Genomic DNA, 20,308 nt, shown 5'->3' on the forward strand with positions numbered 1-20,308 from the left:
AGTGCTAGTTTCGTCGCCTGTTTCTCCATCTCGCCACCAGATGGCGGCGTTGACCCTAGTGGCTGGAGGAGGCAGCGTCTCACCCACCCCACTGCTCCAACCCACCAGCCCCCACTGCCCTCCCAGAGCCGGGAAGAGAACCCAGGAGTCCTGGCTCCCAGCCCCCCTGCTCTAACCCACCAGCCCCCACTGCCCTCCCAGAGCCGGGAAGAGAACCCAGGAGTCCTGGCTCCCAGCCCCCCCTCCTCTACCCCACCAGCCCCCACTCCCCTTCCAGAACTGGGGAGAGAACCCAGGAGTCCTGACTCCTCCCCGCCCCCTCACTCTCCTTCCTTGAAAAGCTGTTTTTTGTCCAGCCCTGTGATCAACATCTCTGTAGCCTCTTTCAGCCGCGCACCCCGAATTCCAGCCTGCCTCCTCTCTGCCTCCCTGTCTCTACCGTCCAAGGGTCCCGTGCGCTGGGCGTGCCCGTGGGCCTGGGGCCCGGAGATAAGGGCGGGTGGAGTCGGGTGGGTGCAGATAAGAAATGGAGCTGAAGGTTCGAAAGGGCCTCTGGGGTCAGGCACAGGCTCAACCGGCAGGGGAACCGGGTGCCTGCCCTGCGTTTAACACTGAGAGCGTCGTTTGCCGGCAGGCTGCACACGCTGTGGTTTTTCAGGAGGGTCCACACACACTCAGCTGGAGGAAGAGCGGACCTGAGGTGTAAAAATGGCGTAACCCTCTCAGAAGGGACTGGAGCGACTCTGGATTTAAACTAGTGACTGAACTCGAGTCACTCTGGATTTACACCGTTGAGTGAATTGGAGTGGCTCGGGATTCACACTGAGCTCAGTATCTGGCCCTTTTTGCACTGCAGCGACTCTGGATTTACACTGGTGGAATTGAGATCAAAGTCTGGTCCTTATAGCTTTTATTGATCTGGAGTGACTCTGGATTTACACCATTGACTGAACTGGAATGACTCTGGATTTACACCAATGGAACTGAGATGCAAATCTGCCCCTTACACTGAACTCTGGATTTACGCTAGCATTGCTGAGCTCAGAGTCTGGTCCTTATACCATTGACTGGACTGGAGCCACTCTGGATTTACACCACTAGAACTGAGCTCAGTATCTAGCCTGTTGTGATTACCCTCCTCCCCCATTTCCAATGTCACTTCATCTCACTCCTCTCTAGGACGTTATTGTCCTGATTTAAGGGTGGACAGTTCTCCTGGGACGTTCCCAGAGCTCAGCGCCCGCGGTTCCCGTGTTGTCTCTGTCTTGTTGGATGGAAAGCAACTGCTATTTTCCATTCTCAACAGGCAGATGAGGTTCTCCCATCACAGAGGTGGTGTCCATTCTGGTGGGTTAAATTCCCAGCATCCTCTGGGTCACCTGACTGGGAGGAGAAGCAGTGGAACAGGAGCAAAGGTTTGGCACCGTAGAGGACCAGGCCTCCCACCATGAGGAAAGTCCCAGATACAATGAAAGAGCCTGTGTAGCTGCCGGTCACATCCCTTAGGAAACCTAGAACACAAAAGAACACGTGTTATACCAATAGTAGGGGTACCTAGAACCCAGCATACATAATTTTGTGATACCTACAATGTATTGAGTTGGAGTGGACTATAATTTAGATCAGGGATTGGCAACCTTTGGCACGTGGCCCATCAGGGAAATCCGCTGGCAGGCCGGGCCGCTTTGTTTACCTGCCGCGTCCGCAGGTTTGGCCCATCGCAGCTCCCACTGGCTGCGGTTCGCCGTTCCAGGCCAATGAGGGCAGCGTGAAGCGGTGTGGGCCGAAGGATGTGCTGGCCGCTGCTTCCCACAGCCCCCATTGGCCTGGAACGGCGAACCGCGGCCAGTGGGAGTTGTGATTGGCCGAACCTGTGGAAGCTGCAGGTAAACAAACCGTCCTGGCCCGCCAGGGGCTTTCCCTGTCAGGCCGTGTGCCAAAGGTTGCCAATCCCTGGTTTATATGGTAGGATGCATCTAGAATACACCATGTTACACCATTCTAGAACCCAGCATGAATATTTGTGTTACCTAGAACGTACTGAGTCTGAATATACTATATCTTATGTGATTATGATGCATCTAGAACACAGCTTGTTAAGCCTACCTAGAGCCCAGAAAGCATCATATTTGTGCTACCTAGGACATATTAAGCTGGAGTTGACTATAGCTCATTCGGTTGGCGCTGCCTAGGATTCAGCTAGTTATGGCTACCCAGAACCCAGCATGCAGCCAATGGTAGGTATCTAAAATGCAGCAAGATTGGAATTGCATCTAAACTCCCATGGGTAAAGTCAGCCAGAACAGTGGAGGCTATGGGCTAGTCACAACCCAGCAAGGTTGTGATTTCTAGAACATAGGCTGGAGTAGGCACCAAGAGAGTTTGAGGCTGGAGATATGTGCAGGTTATAGGTTTAGGGCTCCATGGAAAACACAAGTCTACCTAGAATGCAGAGCTGATAGTGTTCCAGTTGCCTAGAAAGTTGGATTCAGGAGATGCCCATGACCCACAGGATTAGAGCTACCTAGAACCTAGGGAATATAGTGTTCCAACTATCCAGAAAGCCAAGTACTGGAGTTGTCTTTAACCAATATGGTTAGAGCTATCTGAATCCAGGGCTTCTAGTGTTCAAATAATCTAGACAGCTGGGATGTGAAGTCAAGTCTAGCACATGGGGTTAGAGCTACCTAGAACCTAAGCATGTAACATTGCAGTTCACTCAGAAAGCCAGGTTCTAGAGCTGCCTACAGTGCATAGGGCTAGCACTGCCTAGAATATACAAATTTAGGGGTCTGTGAATGACAAAATCATGGCCCCAGCGGTGACCCCAAAGGTTAGAGGGTGGGTGAAATGGTACCCAGACTGAAGAGATCACCTACAACCCGGTTCCCTCTTGTGCGGCACCAGAACATCCCTGGCCACTTCACACTGGCTGATCCATGACTGTGGAATGAGGAGTCAGGGGATGGGAGGTGCCTCCTGCTTAAAGTAGAAGAAAGGCAAACTCCAAGACCTTACTAGACAACGGGGGGCCAGCCAGAGCCCCAAAACTCTCCAGTAGGTTTACAAGCCCAGTAGCTTCTAAGATCCAACCAGTCCCCACGATTTCCACCAGGCTGGAGAATTTCAGTGGAATAACGGCACCAGCTAAGAACCCATAGCAGATGTCAATGCCCATCAGGATGGGGTAGGTGTGCCCAAAGGGAACCAGGAGCAGCATGACGCCCGTCAGGAGGGTCCAGAGAGTCAGGCTGTGAAGGAGGCGGAAGACCCTGCGGGCATCCAGCCAGCCAGCCAGCCACCAGGCGGCCACACAGATCGGTGGCACCCATCACGGACACGAGGCAGGCAGCCTGGTATTCGTCAAAGCCCATCTCGTGGGCATGGGACACTAGGTGGGCAAAGGGGACAAGATGGCCCAAATTCATCAACAGGCTGGCCACGGCAAAGCTCAGGAAAGGCCGACTGGAGAGCAAAGCCAAGCCCAACAGAGAGGACAGCTTCGCCAGCTATGACCCCTGTGGAGCTTGCGCCGGAGCCAAGTCCTCTGCCAGGGCCAGCGGGCGGAGGAGGGCGCCACATGCCACGAGGTGGAAGGTCATGCCCACTACGATCTAAAACACTCTGTGTAAAGACAAACCTAGAACTAGGCATGAATCCTGTCTGTCCTACCTAGAACATATAGAATTGGAGTCAACTACAGCTTGTACAGCTGTCACGCATCTAGAATGGCCCATGTTGAGCCAATTTAGAACCTATCATGAATCCTGTTTGTGTTACCTATAACTTATTGAGCTGGAGTAGACTACAGGCCTGGGACGCATGTAGAACCATGCTATGCCAACCTAGAACCCACCGTGAATCCTGTTTGTGCTACCTAGAACATCTGGAGCTGGAGTAGACTACAGCTTAGAGGGCTAGGATGCATCTGGAGCACACTGTGCTACCTAGAACCTATTGAATTGGAGTAGACTACATCTTATACAGCTATCATGCATCTGGAATTGCCCATGTTAAGCCAACCTATAACCCATTGTGAATGCTGTTTGTGCTACCTAGAACATACTGGAGCTGCGAAAATGCAGCTTGAATTACACCAAAATGGTTGGCGGATCCGTGTCGATATCGCTCTGTGTGTGTGTGTGTGTGTGTGTGTGTGTGTGTGTGTGTGTGTGTGTTATGAAAAACTTCCCCAAAAGTTCGAACATTCTCATTGTGTCAGGTCCAAATTTCCTTCAACTCTCTTTCCAAACGTGCTCAAAATCAGAACATGTTAAGCTGAGATTGGTTCAGACTTTTTGATGCACCGCAAACTACGACAAATGTCAGTTTTGACCTAAAATACACAGCCCCCCCTTCCCCCCACATTGCCTGCACACCAAAAACCCCATGTCCTCCCCTGCGTTATCCAAACACCACAGGCTACTGGGGAGGAGGGAGTGGAGCAGAGATTTCACAGCTCGACGGGTGGGGTCAGCCCTTTGTTATAGCAACGGCTGGAGCCTTAAAGCTCTAGATCCTCATTACATTGGGATTGGGACCAGGGTTGGCTGATCTAGAACCGGGTTTGCTGTTCTAGAACCTGGTTCTCTGGATCCTTCATTATAGAAGATTCTAAGCTACAGCCAAGGGCCAGTGAATCCTCACCGCCTGAGCCCAGAGCATTCTTCTGTCCAGGTTTTACCCAGAATGCCTTGCTTCCAGGAAGAGGCCTGTGCAATGGGCTAGACTCCCATGGTGCACTGGGTTACCCAGAAACCTTTGCTCCCAGCCTTGAGTGAGGATACTCCCAGAGGGCACTGGGGCAGGGGAGGGGCTCAGGGCAGGACCTACCTGAGAGCAGCCCGATGCTCAGGTACAGGTGGGTCAGGCTGGTTGCGAAGGAAGCCAGGAACATGCCCAGCCCCGAGAGGAGGCCCCCGGCCATCACCACGGGGCGGGCGCCGTACTGGGTGCTGAGGGCAGTGCCCACCGGACCTGCAGGGGGATACCGGTCGGGCCCCGTTACCCTGCAATGCAGCCGAGTCTGGGGGAGGAGTGGAGGTATGTGGCACTCAGAGCACCCTCCTGTCCTGGAGGATGGTGCAGAAAGTGGGATTGGGAGAATCCCAGTTAAAAACTGCTGCCCCGCCCCAGAGGTGGCCGCATCTCAGCACCGGGCAAGGGGTCCCTCAATAACCAGCCACCCCACCGGGGGAGGGATGAGACGCTCTGGCTAAAGGGGGTAGGGAGAAGGCCAGAGAGTCAATACTCACTAAAAAGAAGAACAGGAGTACTTGTGGCACCTTAGAGACTAACAAATTTATTAGAGCATAAGCTTTCGTGGACTACAGCCCACTTCTTACAGCAGAATAGCTACTGTGATAGACATGACCCAGGACATGCGCCCTACCAGCTCCCCGAAGTGCCCCACAAACTCCACGAAGAAGACCCCAAAGGAGCGGATCACCCCAAAAATCAGCCCCGACTCCAGGAAGACTGCCAGTGCCACCAGCCAGCCCCAGCCCCCGTCAGGGGGTTCCAGGAGGATGGGGGGCTCTATGAAGATTCAGCGCAGCACGCCCGAGGTGAGTCTGGCATAATCAGCTGCCTCACTCCTCCCCAGAGGGGGTAGCCCCTTGATGCTGGGTGAGCGATCTCTGTGCAGCCTGGCCATGTGGCTGGTTAATGTGCTCCACTCCAGAGGTGACGGCCGCTGAATCCGCGATGAACGATTCCCAGGCAGTGCAGCAGGGGGGTGGGGCCATGAATCAGCAGCCATGCCCTATGTGAGAGGTGGCTGCATCCCAGTGCTGGGTGACCGAGCGCCCTGCAGAATGACCCTGCGGCTGTTAACCTCGGGGGGGGGGGCTGCACAGCTGCCCCCTCGACCCTCTCCCAGCTCCGGGGACCCAGCAAGCAGCAGCAGGGTGCCTGGCATCAGACGGGAACCCGGGTCTCAAAGGTTGGGCATTCTTATCAGTGAATTGTGAGGCAAAGTCCGCAGCTGAGAGGAGGCGTCTAATGGCAGCCCCACCCTTCCCCCCACCCCCTTGCCCAGTGCTGAAATGCAGCCACCTCTGGGGCGAGGCAGCACTGGGTGAGGGGTCCCTGTGTAACCAGCTGCACCGCCCCAGAGGTGGCCACATCTCAGCACCGGGCAAGAGGTCCCCGTGTAACCAGCCGCCCCGCCCTAGAGGTGGCCACATCTCAGCGCCGGGTGAGGGGTCCCCGTGTAACCAGCCGCCCCGCCCCAAAGGTGGCTGTATCTCAGCGCTGGGCGAGGGATCCTTGTATGAATATCTCTGGAGCTGGGCTGACACAGAGCTGTCTACCCCATCTGTCTGGCCTCACTGGAAGGCTGCGGCCAGTTCTGGGGGGCACGTGTCATGAAAGCCCCTCAGAAAAGAGCTAAAGCACAACTTGCGGGTCGGGGTGGGGGTGGGGGTTGGAACCACCCAATCCCAGTGGCCTGGGGGATCAGCCATTCTGGGTATGCAGTTCCAGGGGAAGGCATCTGAGCTAGTCAAGGCATTACATTTCTGCCATCAACAACCGGTTGTTTGAGCTAGAGATCCTCCCAGAGCTGTGGGGGTCTGCACTACAGAGCTGGTCGAGTCGCCGTGCATCCCTCTTCCCCATTTTCTTTGTTTTCCAATCTCCCCCTAAATCAACAGGGTTCTAGCTACTCATGCCTCAAATGTGCCCTGAAAGTTTGGAACCGATCGGCCGGGACGGCCGGTCACAATCACGTTACACGCAGACAGACAGAGAAACGCGGTCAAGGGGAGGAGACGACCTTCACTAGCTGGGCCAATCAAGTGCAAATTTTTCATGGGGAGGGCAATTAACCAGTGGGGCCAATTTCCCCTAGAGTGGTGGCGTCTTCTCCGTCACGCGTGTCCTTTTAAGTCAAGACCGAAAGCTACCCGCTAGCTCGACCACCAGATATGGGCTGGAGTTCTCTGGGCCGTGCAGAAGGTCACACTAGGGGACCATCGGGGTCCTTTCTAGCCTGAAAGATCTAGGATGCTCTGGACACCAGCTTGCAAAGAGGAGTGGATCTAGACTGGGTAGCTCCCTCCTTCTGTCTCTTATGCATCCTCCAACCGTCTTACGATGGTCAGCGAAGAAGCAGACACCTATCAGCTGGATCCGTATACTTGATGCTCTGCCCCCTGCTGACCTCTCACTTCCAATCTGGCTCTCTGGGACAACCCCCCCAGGAGCTAAAGTCTCAGGGGTCCCCCATGGTCTCCTCCTCAGTTGTCGAGTCCATGGGGCAGGAGAAATAATTTGGCAGGGCAAGAAGGAGCAAACTTCCAGCGAGGAGAAAAGCCCCTGCTACAATGAAAGAGGCCGTGTAGTCCCCAGTCATGTCCCGCAGCCAACCTAGAACATACAATGCGTTGAGTTACCAAGAGCATACTGCATGTGTCACCTAGAACCCAAAGTATCTAATTATTTAGACATCCTAGAACATACAATTATTTGCATGATCTAGAATGCACTACATGTTACCTGGAACCCATAATATCTAATTCTCTAGACATCCCAGAATATATGCGGCTTTAAGTTATCTAGAGCGCACAATATGCATTTCCTAGAACCCCAAATGCCTCATTGCCTAGACATCCTGCACGAATTATCTAGGAATTACTGTAGTGTCACCTAAATCACAAATCACCTTGCTGTCTAGACAGACTAGAAGGTATGAAGTGATGGTTTACCTAGAAAGTACTGGAAGGGCTACCTAGAACCCCAAAACCTGATGGTTTGGACAGCCTAGAACATATCTGCTTGACAGTCTCACGGGACTATGCAGACCACAGTCATGGATTATCTCAAACACATTTTCAGTGATACTTAGACTTCAGAACACCATATTCTGTATATATCCTGCTGTTGTCTCTTGTCTTATACTTAGATGGTAAGGGCTTTGGGGGAGGGACCATCTTTGGATTCTATACTGCACCTAGCACAATCGAGTTCCAGTCCATGACAAGCGCTCCTATGTCTACAGTAATCAAAACAATCACTAATAATGTACTAGCTATCTGGCCTACATCAGGCATTAGCCTACATGATTTCAGGCTAGATAGGCCCACACAGTTTTATTGGCTACCTAGAACCCATACTTAGAACCCAGAATGCCACAATTTAGTTCTCAGGTTTGGAGTCATCTTTAGATCATATGATTAGGGCTTTTCAGAGTTGTTAGAGCTACCTAGAACCCAGTATGTCTCAGCCTAGCTCCCCGGATTGGTACCCCCTTTCAACCATATTCCTAGGGCTATTTAGACAATGGGAGGTTTGGGGAGACCTAGAACATGTTGTTCAACTAGAACCCAGGTCTTCCAAGTCACAGGCCAGGACCTTGTTTTGGGGGAAGGTTTAATTCCGGGGGTTACCTGTAATTAATGGGTCACCTACCTTCTTGTTTCCCTCCCTCCCCACAGCCCTCTCTATGAAGCTAGATCGATGAATTCATGCAAGAAAGGCTTAGAACTCATGGGAGGGGATGTCCACCTCCCATGAGTTCTAAGCCCGCACAAGACTGGACAGGGTGACAGTGGCTAAGTAGGGACTCTAGAGGGTAGTCTATAGTTACTCCCTGGGAGGAGGGAATTGGGAGGCTGGCGAACCCAGAGACAGGGGAGAGGGGGAAGCCAGGACATAGGGCAGTGACTAGAGAGCCTGTGAGCTGGAACTTGGAGTAGAGGGCAGAGGGCAGGCCCGGGTTCCCCTACCAGCCCCTGGGGATGTGGCAGAGACCAGGCAAAGGACAGTGGGCTAGCTGGGACCACTTGTCAGGAAAGACCTTTATCTGACTCCTTCCTCAATTTCTCCTAGTAGCAACCGTCCCAAATACGGGATCCAAAAGGGACAGGGGAGCATGGTAGGAAAGAGAACCTGGTTCCTTACCAGACAGAGGGGACCCCACGAGGGAGCCAGCACTTTCCATCATTTGCATGAGCCCAATCCCCTCCATGATGCACCCCGTTCCCACGATCTCCGCCATGCTGGAAAACTGGAGGGGCACCAGGGCACCGGCACAGAAGCCGTAGCAGATGCAGAGGCCCATCAGGAGGGAGTAGCTCTGCCCCAGCGGCAGCAGCACCATGGAGAGGCCCGTCAGGACGGTCCAGAGGATCAGGCTGTGGACCAGGCGGACGGCGAAGCGGTCGGCCAGCCAGCCACCCGCCACGCGGCCGCACAGGTCAGCCACAGCGGCCGAGGACAGGAGGAAGGCGGCTCGGTATTCGTCAAAGCCCAGCTCCCGGGCGTGGGGCACCAGGTGGACGTAGGGTACGTAGTAGCCGGTGTCCACCAGGACGAAGGCCGCAGCGAACAGGAGGAAGGGCCTGTGGCAGGCCAGGCGTGGCTGGCAGAGGGAGGAGAAGGCTGGCAGCCACAGCCACCCCGCCTCCGGCGCGGACGCCTTGTTACCCTCTGTCTCCAACGGCCGCAGCAGAGCCCCGGCGGCCACCAGGTTGAAGGAGATGCTGGCCACCACCAGGAGGGCTCCCCGCCAGGCGTAGGTGTCCACCAGCAGCTGGAAGAGTGGGGAGAAGGCGAAGGAGGCCAGGCCCGCCCCCGAGACAGCCAGGCCCGTGGCGAAGGTCCGCCGCTTGGCGAAGTACTGGGCCACAGAAGCCACGGAAGGGGTGAAAACCAAGGCCCAGCCCAGCCCTGCAGGGGGGGGAGGGGGAAGGAAAGGGAACAGGTGACCAAAACCAGGAAGGGTGGGTCTGATCTGGGGGTGGGGCAGGTGGGAAACCGGGATGAATGGAGCATTCTAGATAATGCAAAGCATTGTATGTTCTAGGATGTCTAAACAATTAGATACTCTAGGGTCTAGGTGACACATGTCACATGTTCTAGGTAACCCAAGGCATTGTATGTTCTAGGTTGGCTGCGGGATATGACTGGGGAGAAAGAGTCAATGTCTAGGGGGGTCTAGCCCTTTAACCCCTGGGGTGGGGGTGGGAGGGTCATTAGCAATTAGAGACACATCATCTCAAGCCTGGGATGGCAGGGTCTGGGATGGGGGGAGAACTCCTGGTCAGGCCTGCGAGTGGGGAGATCTAGGTGTCAGCTGCCACAATGCTGGGTTCTAGATCATTGCTCTGTCCTCTCTCCAGCTCGCCCGAGCTGGGGCTGGGAAGGAACTGGGTGAAATGGACTGATCTGAGCTAGGCAGGAAATTGGGCTAGCGATGATCTAGGCCACACTCGTGAGCATGGAGATCTGGGCTAGAGCAACTCTGGATAAGCCAGAGCAGAGGGTTCTAGATCTCAGAAGGGGCAGCAGAGTCTGGGCACCACACGGCTTAAGAACCATAGCCCTGGGAGCTGTGGGTGTGTGGGGGATTTTCCACGGCTTAGCGTGCCATGGTCTAGCTCAACCATCAGATATGGGCTGGAAGGAGGAGTAGGCAGGAGGGATGGCGCAGGAGGCCAGATTGTAGGTCACCTCCTGGTCTTAATGTCTAGGACCCATCTGGGAGGAGGAATGGCTGGAGAACCCGAAAAGAGACCCTCCCCCAGGAACCCCTCTTGGCAACTATAACTAGACCATGGTGCACTGGGTTACCCAGAAGCCCTTGCTCCCAACCTTGAGCGAGGATACTCCCAGAGGGCACTGAGGCAGGGGAGGGGCTCAGGGCGGGACCTACCTGAGAGCAGCCCGATGCTCAGGTACAGGTGGGTCAGGCTGGTGGCAAAGGAAGCCAGGAGCATGCCCAGCCCCGAGAGGAGGCCCCCGACCATCACCACGGGGCGGGCGCCGTACTGGGTGCTGAGGGCGCTGCTCACCGGACCTGCAGGGGGCGGCAGAGAGACACCGGTTGGGCCCCATTACCCTGGAGGGCAGTCGAGTCTGGGGGAGAAGTGGGCTTGGGGGGGGGCTTGAGGCCTCCCCCAGCAGGGGGCGCTTTGGGGAGCGGTGGGTGGGGGAAGGGGTTTCCCAGCTACTCCACTTCTGGGCCTGAGATTCTAGTAGCCCCCTTCCCCACCCCCCGGTGTCCCTCACTCACCCCCTAGCTGCAGCACCGCGATCCCGATGGAGGTGACCCAGGAGACACGTCCCGCCAGCTCTCCGAAGTACCCCACAAACTCCATGAAGAAGACGCCGAAGGAGCGGATCACCCCGAAAACCAGCGCCGACTGGAGGAAGCCGGCCAGCACCACCATCCATCCCCAGCCCCCATCGGGGGGCTCGCGGCACGTGGGGTCTGCCATGGGGTCCCCCGTCGCTGTTCCCTGGGGATGGGAAATCAGAAGTCAGGGCTGGAAAAACAAACCAGCTGAAGGGAAAGAGACAAGGGTCAGTCCATGAAATTTTATGCTGCAGGTTCTCTGGAGATCTAGTCCTCGATTCCTGAGACGCAGCTGGGGAAACTGAGGCACGGGGAGACAAAGGCTCCTGACAGCAACTCACTAGCACAGCTGATGACACAATGCAGGATTCCTGGCTTCCAGCCTCCTATCTTGCTCCGCTACACCCCCTTCTCCTTGCCAGGTTAGAACCCAGGAGTCCTAGCTCCCAGCGCCCCCCCTGCTCTCACCACCACACCCCATTCCTGGAGTCCTGGCTCCCAGCCCCCCCTGCTCTAACCACTAGCCCCCACTCCCCTCCCAGAGCCGGGGAGAGAACCCAGGAGTCCGGGCTCCCAGCCCCCCCCGCTCTAACCCACCAGCCCCCACTCCCCTCCCAGCACCGGGGAGAGAACCCAGGAGTCCTGGCTCCCAGTCCCCCCTGCTCTAACCCACCAGCCCCCACTCCCCTACCAGCACCGGGGAGAGAACCCAGGAGTCCTGGCTCCCAGCCCCCCGCTCTAACCCACCAGCCCCCACTCCCCTCCCAGAGCTGGGAGAGAACCCAGGAGTCCTGGCTCCCAGCCCCCCCCCGCTCTAACCCACCAGCCCCCACTCCCCTCCCAGAGCCGGGGAGAGAACCCAGGAGTCCTGGCTCCCAGCTACCTCTGGGTCTGTGCTGAGCTCTGGGAGTCCCGGGACAGGCTGGGGGCTGGGGGCTGCAGGTCGTGTCCGAGGGGGGGAGGGGGGGACTCAGATCACACGGCAAGTGGGGGGGGCAAAGTCCACTTTGTGTCCTCAAGAATTCCCTCCCCCACCGCCAGTCAGGCCACCGGCTCCTTCCCCCTCCCACTTTGCTGTAAGGCAGCGGTTCTCAAAGGGTGGGTTGGGACCCCCATTTGAATGGGGTCGCCGGAGCTGGCTGAGAGTTGCTGGGACCCTGGGGCTGAGGCCTGAGCCCCACCGCCCGGGGCCAAAGCCCTAGGGCTTCTGCTTTGTTCCCCCTGCCCGGGGTTAGAGCAGGTGAGGCTGGGAGCCAGGACTCCTGGGTTCTGTCCCAGCTCTGGGAGGGGAGTGAGGGCTGGGAGCCAGGACTCCTGGGTTCTGTCCCAGCTCTGGGAGGGGAGTGGGGGCTGGGAGCCAGGACTCCTGGGTTCTGTCCCAGCTCTGGGAGGGGAGTGGGGGCTGGGAGCCAGGACTCCTGGGTTCTTTCCCAGCTCTGGGAGGGGAGTGGGGGCTGGTGGGTTAGAGCAGGGGGGCTGGGAGCCAGGACTCCTGGGTTCTCTCCCCGGCTCTGGGAGGGGAGTGGTGTCTGGTGGTTATAGCAGGGGAGGCTGGAAGCCAGGACTCTTGGGTTCTCTTTCCCAGCTCTGGGAGGGGAGTGGGGGCTGGTGGGTTAGAGCAGGGGGGCTGGGAGCCAGGACTCCTGGGTTCTCTTTCCCAGCTCTGGGAGGGGAGTGGGGGCTGGTGGTTACAACAGGGGGGGCTGGGATATCATCTGCTCTTTTGTTACCCAGGTTTGAGAGATCCTTTTGTAGCTCTTCGCAGTCAGCTTTGGACTATCTTGAGTAGTTTTGCATCATCTGCCAATGTTGCCACATCACTGTTTACCCCTTTTTCCAGATCATTTATGAATCTGTTTAATAGGAGTGGGCCCAGTACAGACACCACTAGTTACCTCTCTCCGCTCTGAAACCCGTCCATTTATTTCTACCCTTTGTTTCCTGTCTTTTAACCGGTTACCGATCCATGAGAAAACCTTCCCCCTTATCCCGTGTGTGACGAAGTGGGTGATTTTCTTGTTTTTTCCTTGTTTTCCAATGGTTTGCATGCAGAGGGGGGGCGAGTCCGTGACACTGTGGCAGCTTACTTTGCGTAAGAGCCTTTGACGAGGGACCTTGTCGAAGGCTTTCTGAAAATCTAAGTACACTAGATCCACTGGATCCCCCTTGTCTACATGCTTGTCGACCCCCTCAAAGAATTCTAGTAGATTGGCGAGGCGCGATTTCCCTTTACAAATACCATGTTGACTCTTCCCCAACTAATCGTGTTCATCTCTGCATCTGATCATTCGGTTCTTTACAAGAGTTTCAACCAGCTTGCCCGGTACTGAAATTAGGCTTACCGGTCTGGAATTGCCGGGATCACCTCTGTTGCCTGATCATTAGATTATGTATTAATTACATTGATTATATACGAATCCCCAGTTATCAATGGACTCCAGGGCAAGAAGCTTCCACAGCTTCCACCTTCCTGGGTCTGACCTCGGAGCATCCAGCCTCCCCTTCCTCACCTGCGCTTCCCACAGCGAGTCCGCACAGGTGAGGTTCGTGAGGAAGCCAGAGGTCCCTGCCCCCCAACTCCGCAGTCAGACGTGACTCTCAACCAGCCAGTAAAACAGAAGGTTTATCAGTCGACAGGAACACAGCGTAGGGCAGAGCTTGTTAGCACAGAAATCTGTGTGTGTTCAGGAAGGACAGGCAGGGCAGAAAAGGTGGGGGAGTTGCGTTGTATGTAAGAGAGGAGTATGACTGCTCAGAGCTCCGGTATGAAACTGCAGAAAAACCTGAAAGTCTCTGGATAAAGTTGAGAAGTGTGAGCAACAAGGGTGATGTCGTGGTGGGAGTCTGCTATAGACCACCAGACCAGGGGGATGAGGTGGACAAGGCTTTCTTCCGGCAACTAACAGAAGTTACTAGATCGCAGGCCCTGGTTCTCATGGGAAACTTTAATCACCCTGATATCTGCTGGGAGAGCAATACAGCGGTGCACAGACAATCCAGGAAGTTTTTGGAAAGTGTAGGGGACAATTTCCTGGTGCAAGTGCTGGAGGAACCAACTAGGGGCAGAGCTTTTCTTGACCTGCTACTCACAAACAGGGAAGAATTAGTAGGGGAAGCGAAAGTGGATGGGAACCTGGGAGGCAGTGACCATGAGATGGTCGAGTTCAGGGGGAAAGGCCTCCAGGAGAGCTGGCTGTATTTTAAAGAATCCTTACTGAGGTTGCAGGAACAAAGCATCCCAAAGTGTAGAAAGAATAGTAAATATGGCAGGCAACCAGCTTGGCTAAACAGTGAAATCCTTGCTGATCTTAAACGCAAAAAAGAAGCTTACAAGAAGTGGAAGATTGGACAAATGACCAGGGAGGAGTATAAAAATATTGCTCAGGCGTGCAGGAGTGAAATCAGGAAGGCCAAATCACACTTGGAGTTGCAGTTAGCAAGAGATGTTAAGAGTAACAAGAAGGGTTTCTTCAGGTATGTTAGCAACAAGAAGAAAATCAAGGAAAGTGTGGGCCCCTTACTGAATGAGGGAGGCAACCTAGTGACCGAGGATGTGGAAAAAGCTAATGTACTCAATGATTTTTTTGCCTCTGTCTTCACAAACAAGGACAGCTCCCAGACTGCTGCACTGGGCAGTACAGCATGGGGAGGGGGTGACCAGCCCTCTGTGGAGAAAGAAGTGGCTCAGGACTATTTAGAAAAACTGGACGTGCACAAGTCCATGGGGCCGGATGCACTGCATCCGAGGGTGCTAAAGGAGTTGGCGGATGTGATTGCAGAGCCACTGGCCATCATCTTTGAAAACTCATGGCGATTGGGGGAGGTCCCGGTTGACTGGAAAAAGGCTAATGTAGTGCCCATCTTTAAAAAAGGGAAGGAGGAGGATCCGGGGAACTACAGGCTAGTCAGCCTCACCTCAGTCCCTGGAAAAATCATGGAGCAGGTCCTCAAGGCATCAATTCTGAAGCACTTAGAGGAGAGGAAGGTGATCAGGAACAGTCAGCATGGATTCACCAAGGGCAAGTCATGCCTGACTAACCTAATTGCCTTCTATGAGGAGACAACTGGCTCTGTAGATGAGGGGAAAGCAGTGGATGTGTTATTCCTTGACTTTAGCAAAGCTTTTGATACGGTCTCCTGCAGTATTCTTGCCAGCAAGTTAAAGAAGTATGGGCTGGATGAATGGACTGTAAGGTGGATAGAAAGCTGGCTAGATCGTCGGGCTCAACTGGTAGTGATCAATGGCTCCATGTCTAGTTGGCAGCCGGTATCAAGCGGAGTGCCCCAAGGGTCGGTCCTGGGGCCGGTTTGTTCAATATCTTCATTAATGATCTGGAGGATGGCATGGACTGCACTCTCAGCAAGTTTGCAGATGACACTAAACTGGGAGGAGTGGTAGATACTCTGGAGGGTAGGGATAGGATACAGAGGGACCTAGACAAGTTAGAGGATTAGGCCAAAAGAAACCTGATGAGGTTCAACAAGGATAAGTGCAGAGTCCTGCTACAGACTAGGGACCGAGTGGCTAGGCAGCAGTTCTGCAGAAAAGTACCTAGGGGTCACAGTGGACGAGAAGCTGGATATGAGTCAGCAGTATGCCCTTGTTGCCAAGAAGGCTAACGGCATTTTGGGCTGTATAAGTAGGTGCATTGGCAGCAGATCGAGGGACGTGATCTTTCCCCTCTATTTGACATTGGTGAAGTCTCATCTGGAGTACTGTGTCCAGTTTTGGGCCCCACACTACAAGAAAGATGTGGAAAAATTGGAGAGAGTCCAGCGGAGGACAACAAAAATAATTAGGGGGCTGGAGCACATGACTTATAGGAGAGGCTGAGGGAACTGGGATTGTTTAGTCTGCAGAAGAGAAGAATGAGAGGGGATTTGATAGCAGCCTTCAACTACCTGAAGGGGGGTTCCAAAGAGGATGGATCTAGACTGTTCTCAGTGGTGGCAGATGACAGAACAAGGAGCAATAGTCTCAAGTTGCAGTTGGGGAGGTCTAGGTTGGATATTAGGAAACACTATTTCCCTAGGAGGGTGGTGAAGCACTGGAATGGGATCCCTAGGGAGGTGGTGGAGTCTCCTTCCTTAGAGGTTTTTAAGGTCAGGCTTGACAAAGCCCTGGCTGGGATGATTTAGTTGGGGTTGGTCCTGCTTTGAGCAGGGGGTTGGATTAGATACCTCCTAAGGACCCTTCCAGCCCTGAGAGTCTATGATTCGATGATTGGAATACCAGTGTTTTTCGCACTGACTGGCATGGGAACCAAGCTTTGAAACAAAGGGCTCCCCCCCGCCCCAGGCAGGGAAGTGACCTCCTCATGGTTCTTCACTGACTCCCCACCCAAGGGGACTCCTGGAAACACCTGAGGAACAAAGACTGACCTGGGGGAAGTGCTGGACTCAGGCTAAAGGGATTTTTAGCCTGTGGATGCTGATTGAAAAAGCCAAGAGCTGGTGGGTCAGGGGGGCTGAGTGGTACCCCAGTTCCAAGTGGCACCCTGGGGGGGAACCCTTCACACTGTCCCAGGTAGCTTGGACTTTGTTTTTTCTCATGGGGATGAGAACTATCAGCTGGTCCCCGGAGCTGGTACGAGCCGTGCGGTCGTACCAGATCTGCTCCCCTTGGGCCCTGGTTAGGTTCTCCCTGGCCAAGCCCATGAGCTCAGTGAGCTTTTCCCAGAAAGTCAGGACACGCCCCACCACTGAGTCTCCATCGGGGGAGGCCTTCCCCGCCCAGTCATCCTTCACCAGGTGTCACGGAGTCCCCGGGCCATGCTCTGGAGCTGCTCCCCACGAAGCCGGGCAGGACTTTGGGGGAGCCTCCTCTCTGTGAGCAGACTGTCGCCAGGGCAAGAAGCTCACATGGCTTCCACCTTCCTGGGTCTGACCTCAGAGCATCCAGCCTCCCCTTCCACACTGTGCGCTTCCCACAGCGAGTCCACACAGGCGGGGCTCTTGGGGGTGCCAGAAGGCCCTGCACCCCAACTCCACAGTCAGACGTGACTCTCAGCCAGCCAGTAAAACAGAAGATTTATTAGACGACAGGAACATGTGTCACGGAGTATTGGGGGACTCAGGGCCCTGCACCCCCGGCTTCCTGCGATTCACCATGACTCTCAGCCAGCCAGTAAAGCAGAAGGTTTATTTGGATGACAGGAATACAGTCCAAGACAGGTCTTGCAGGCACAGACAACAGGGACCCCCTCAGTTAGGTCCATCTTGGGGTCCCCGGGCATCCCAGCCCAGCCCCCCTTGGGAGGTCAGAGCCATCTCTGCCCCCCAGCCCTCTCTCCCTGCCTGCTTCCAGCACTCTGCCTTCAGCGACCCCTCCCACAGCCTTTGTTCAGTTTCCCGGGCTAAGGAGTCGCCTCCCCTTCAACCCCCTCCTGGGTTCTCATGTTACACACCCAGGTATGCGCCCTCGGGCGCCCTCGGGCAGATCCCATCCTGCAATGCAGACTATCCCAGAACACTCCCCTGTCAGCATTCACAGACCACCGTGAGAACAGGCCCAGTTCGTCACAACATGGTGTAAAACAGAGCTTGTAGGTACAGAGACCAGGACCCCTCAGCAGGGTCCATCCTGGGGGGCAGGGAGCCAGACTCGGTTCTGGCCTCCCTCCATATCCCCAGCCAGCTCCAAACTGAAACTCTCCAGCCCCTCCTCTGGCCTTTGTCTCTTTCCCGGGCCAGGAGGTCACCTGATCTCTTTGTTCTCCAACACCTTCAGTTGGCATCTTGCCGGGGAGGGGCCCAGGCCATCAGTGGCCAGGAGACAGGGTGTCGGCCATTCTCTGTGCAGACACCATCGCACTGGCCCTCTAGGGCTCTGCAACAATCACACACCCTTATCCCACCACCTAGATACTTAAGAACTGCATAGGGGAAACTGAGGCACCCACACAGTATTCAGAGAGAACATTAAGAACATTCCCACTTCGTCACACCAAGTCCAGGGGTCCCCTCACTCTCCTCCCGTACAGCAACTCAAAAGGGGAGAACTTTGTAGATTCTTGGAGCTAAATATTTGCCCTAGTCCTGCGGGTGCTGGTCCGTAAAGGTTTTCAGCATCATCTTTAGGGTCCCATTGAACCTCTCCACAAGCCCGATGGCCTGAGGGTGGCCCAGGTGTGCCGGACTCCACACTTCTCCCACAAGCACTGGAGCAGGGCTGACATGAAGTTGGAGCCCTGGTCTGTAAGGACTTCCTTGAGGAACCCCCACGTGGCTGAAAATAGTCAGCAGCGCATCGGCCACGGTGTCTGCCTTGGTCGAAGACAGAGCCACCGCCTTGGGATAGTGCGTAGCGAAATCCATCCCCACCAGGATGTCTTTCTTCCCCAACCGGGTCGCCCTGCTGAGGGGCCATGTGCCTGGCCTGGAATTCAGCGGCTCGAGAAGGGACGGGGATCTGCTCCCTCTCATCGGCTGGGTCTGAGGCCACAACCCCGCCAAGTCTTGTCCCTGGTGGCTCCCTTCCCACCGGGGCAGAGTCCCACGCCCCCTGCTGGGTATCCCCCCAGTGTCAGGGCAGAGTGCCCCTCGCTGGATCTGGCTATGGGTGATGACTAGGGTGCTCCGGTCACCAATCCGCCAGGTCACCCACTATCAGCACCTCGGTTGGCCACTGATGGGACACCCCAACATCTTTGGGGACCGCCTTGGCCCCCCCATTTCAGACATACCCTGGTTACCTTAACCGGGGTCACGCACACGCCCAGGTAGGTGTTGGGCATCACCCGGTCTGGGGCCACCACTTTGGGCCGGGCCAGCGTCACCTCAGCCACCTCCAGGGGAGCGAGGCACCCTGTAGATTGAGCGCCCTGAAACTGGAGCATCCAGCCCCCTCCAGGAGCGGACTCCAGAGATTCTTCCCTCCCCAGTCATTGCTAAGCTGCTAGCCACACCTAACCCTCCTCCAGCTGGGATTGCATTCCATATCCCGCCCTGCTGTCTGCAAACTCGCCCGCCAGCCGCCCTGCGCAGCGCAGGTCCTTCGGCCTTTTGTCCACCAGCCGCCTCCTCAGAGCTCCAGTCCCATCCGCTCCAACACGTCCTCCCTGGTCTGGGCCCCGGCCCGTGTATTTCCCCATCAGCGTGGCCAGTTCCAGGTACATCTTTCTGCATACATCAGAACCTTTTTCCCGTATGCCTTGGTTCAAACTCCAGCAACGGGGCCTGTTTGAACGGTCCGTCGTCCCCGGCTTCCACCCCGTCCAACTGCCTGAACAGCTCTATGGCCTTGGGACCCGGTAAGGGGGGGAAGATACCAGAGCCTGTCTGCGGGGTCAACCTGGAGCACATTTTCCAAGGCAGTGAGGAAGGCGTCTATGTCCTCCCCTTCCTTAAACTGGGGCAGCAATTTTATATCGGAGTTCCCTGCGGGCTCGGCTCCCCTGGGGTCCATCCCCACTCACCCCAGCTGCCTCTCAGCTCCGCCATCGCCCGTTCATGCTGCCTCTGTCTCTCCTGGTCCTTCAGCTCTTCCCGTTTCAGTTCCACCTACGGCCGTGAAGATCCCCTGCTGGTTGGGGAGGTGGATCCCGGAGCTGCCTGGCTGCTCTCAGCCCCTCCCCGGGCCCCAGCTCGCTCGCTTGGTGTAGGCCCTGGGGCTGCCTGGCGGTTCCCAGCCTCTCTCGCGGCCCCAGGAACCGGCTCCTTAAAGCGATCCTCCTCTTCCAACCAAGCAATCAGCTGTGCCTTCGTGAGCTTTCCAATGCGTAGCCCTCTCTCTCTGCACAGCTCTACAACGTTCTTCTTAAGGAGATACTTATAGGCTATCTCCTCGCTGTTCCCAAGTGGTCACAGACTCACAGGCCTGTGGTTTCTCAGCTCCCCACGGTCCCTGGGAAGAATCGACAGCCCTTCTCGGGGGTCCACTCTATCTCGGGGTTAAGCCGTAGGTTCCTCCGCCTCCTGGAACCGCACCTCTCTGAGCCTTCAGCACGCCCGTCTCTCGCTAATCCCCCTTTGTTTTACTGCTCCCCAGTCACTTACTGCAGAATGCTCCAACCACAGGGTGCAGTTTATCCCACTACTGCCACCAGTTGTCATGGAATCACCGGGGTGATGCTCTGAAACTGCTCCCTACGAAGCCAGTCAGGACTCTGGGGGAGCCTCCTCTCTGTGAGTAGACTGTCTTCAGGGCAAGCAGCTCAAATGGTTTCACCTTCCTGGGTCTGACCTTGGAGCATTCAGCATCCTCTGCCCCTCTGTGCACTTCCCACA

At 55.6% G+C, this 20,308-nt stretch overlaps 1 protein-coding gene and 1 pseudogene across 3 annotated transcripts; both read right to left on the bottom strand.

The window, feature by feature from the left end:
• Positions 1-1,861: 1,861 nt before the first annotated feature.
• Positions 1,862-4,108, bottom strand: LOC128823163 (monocarboxylate transporter 13-like; annotated as a pseudogene).
• A 1,174-nt stretch (positions 4,109-5,282) lies between these two features.
• On the bottom strand, positions 5,283-20,287 carry LOC128823162 (monocarboxylate transporter 13-like). Of its 3 annotated transcripts, none has more exons than XM_054005282.1 (5): positions 19,498-20,287; positions 11,018-11,243; positions 10,658-10,801; positions 8,905-9,672; positions 5,283-7,371 (listed from the first exon to the last, which is right to left on the bottom strand). In XM_054005282.1, exons 2-5 carry the CDS (start codon positions 11,220-11,222, stop codon positions 7,217-7,219), a joined length of 1,272 nt encoding a protein of 423 aa, XP_053861257.1. In that variant the 5' UTR covers positions 11,223-11,243; positions 19,498-20,287; the 3' UTR covers positions 5,283-7,216. The 3 variants fall into 3 exon arrangements, with proteins under 3 accessions (XP_053861257.1, XP_053861256.1, XP_053861258.1); XM_054005281.1 differs by lacking the exon at positions 19,498-20,287 and adding an exon at positions 11,964-12,020; XM_054005283.1 differs by lacking the exon at positions 19,498-20,287 and adding an exon at positions 11,422-11,527.
• Between the last annotated feature and the right edge of the window lie 21 nt (positions 20,288-20,308).

The sequence above is a fragment of the Malaclemys terrapin genome, chromosome 15 (genome assembly GCF_027887155.1).
Source record: "Malaclemys terrapin pileata isolate rMalTer1 chromosome 15, rMalTer1.hap1, whole genome shotgun sequence".
NCBI lineage: Eukaryota > Metazoa > Chordata > Testudines > Emydidae > Malaclemys > Malaclemys terrapin.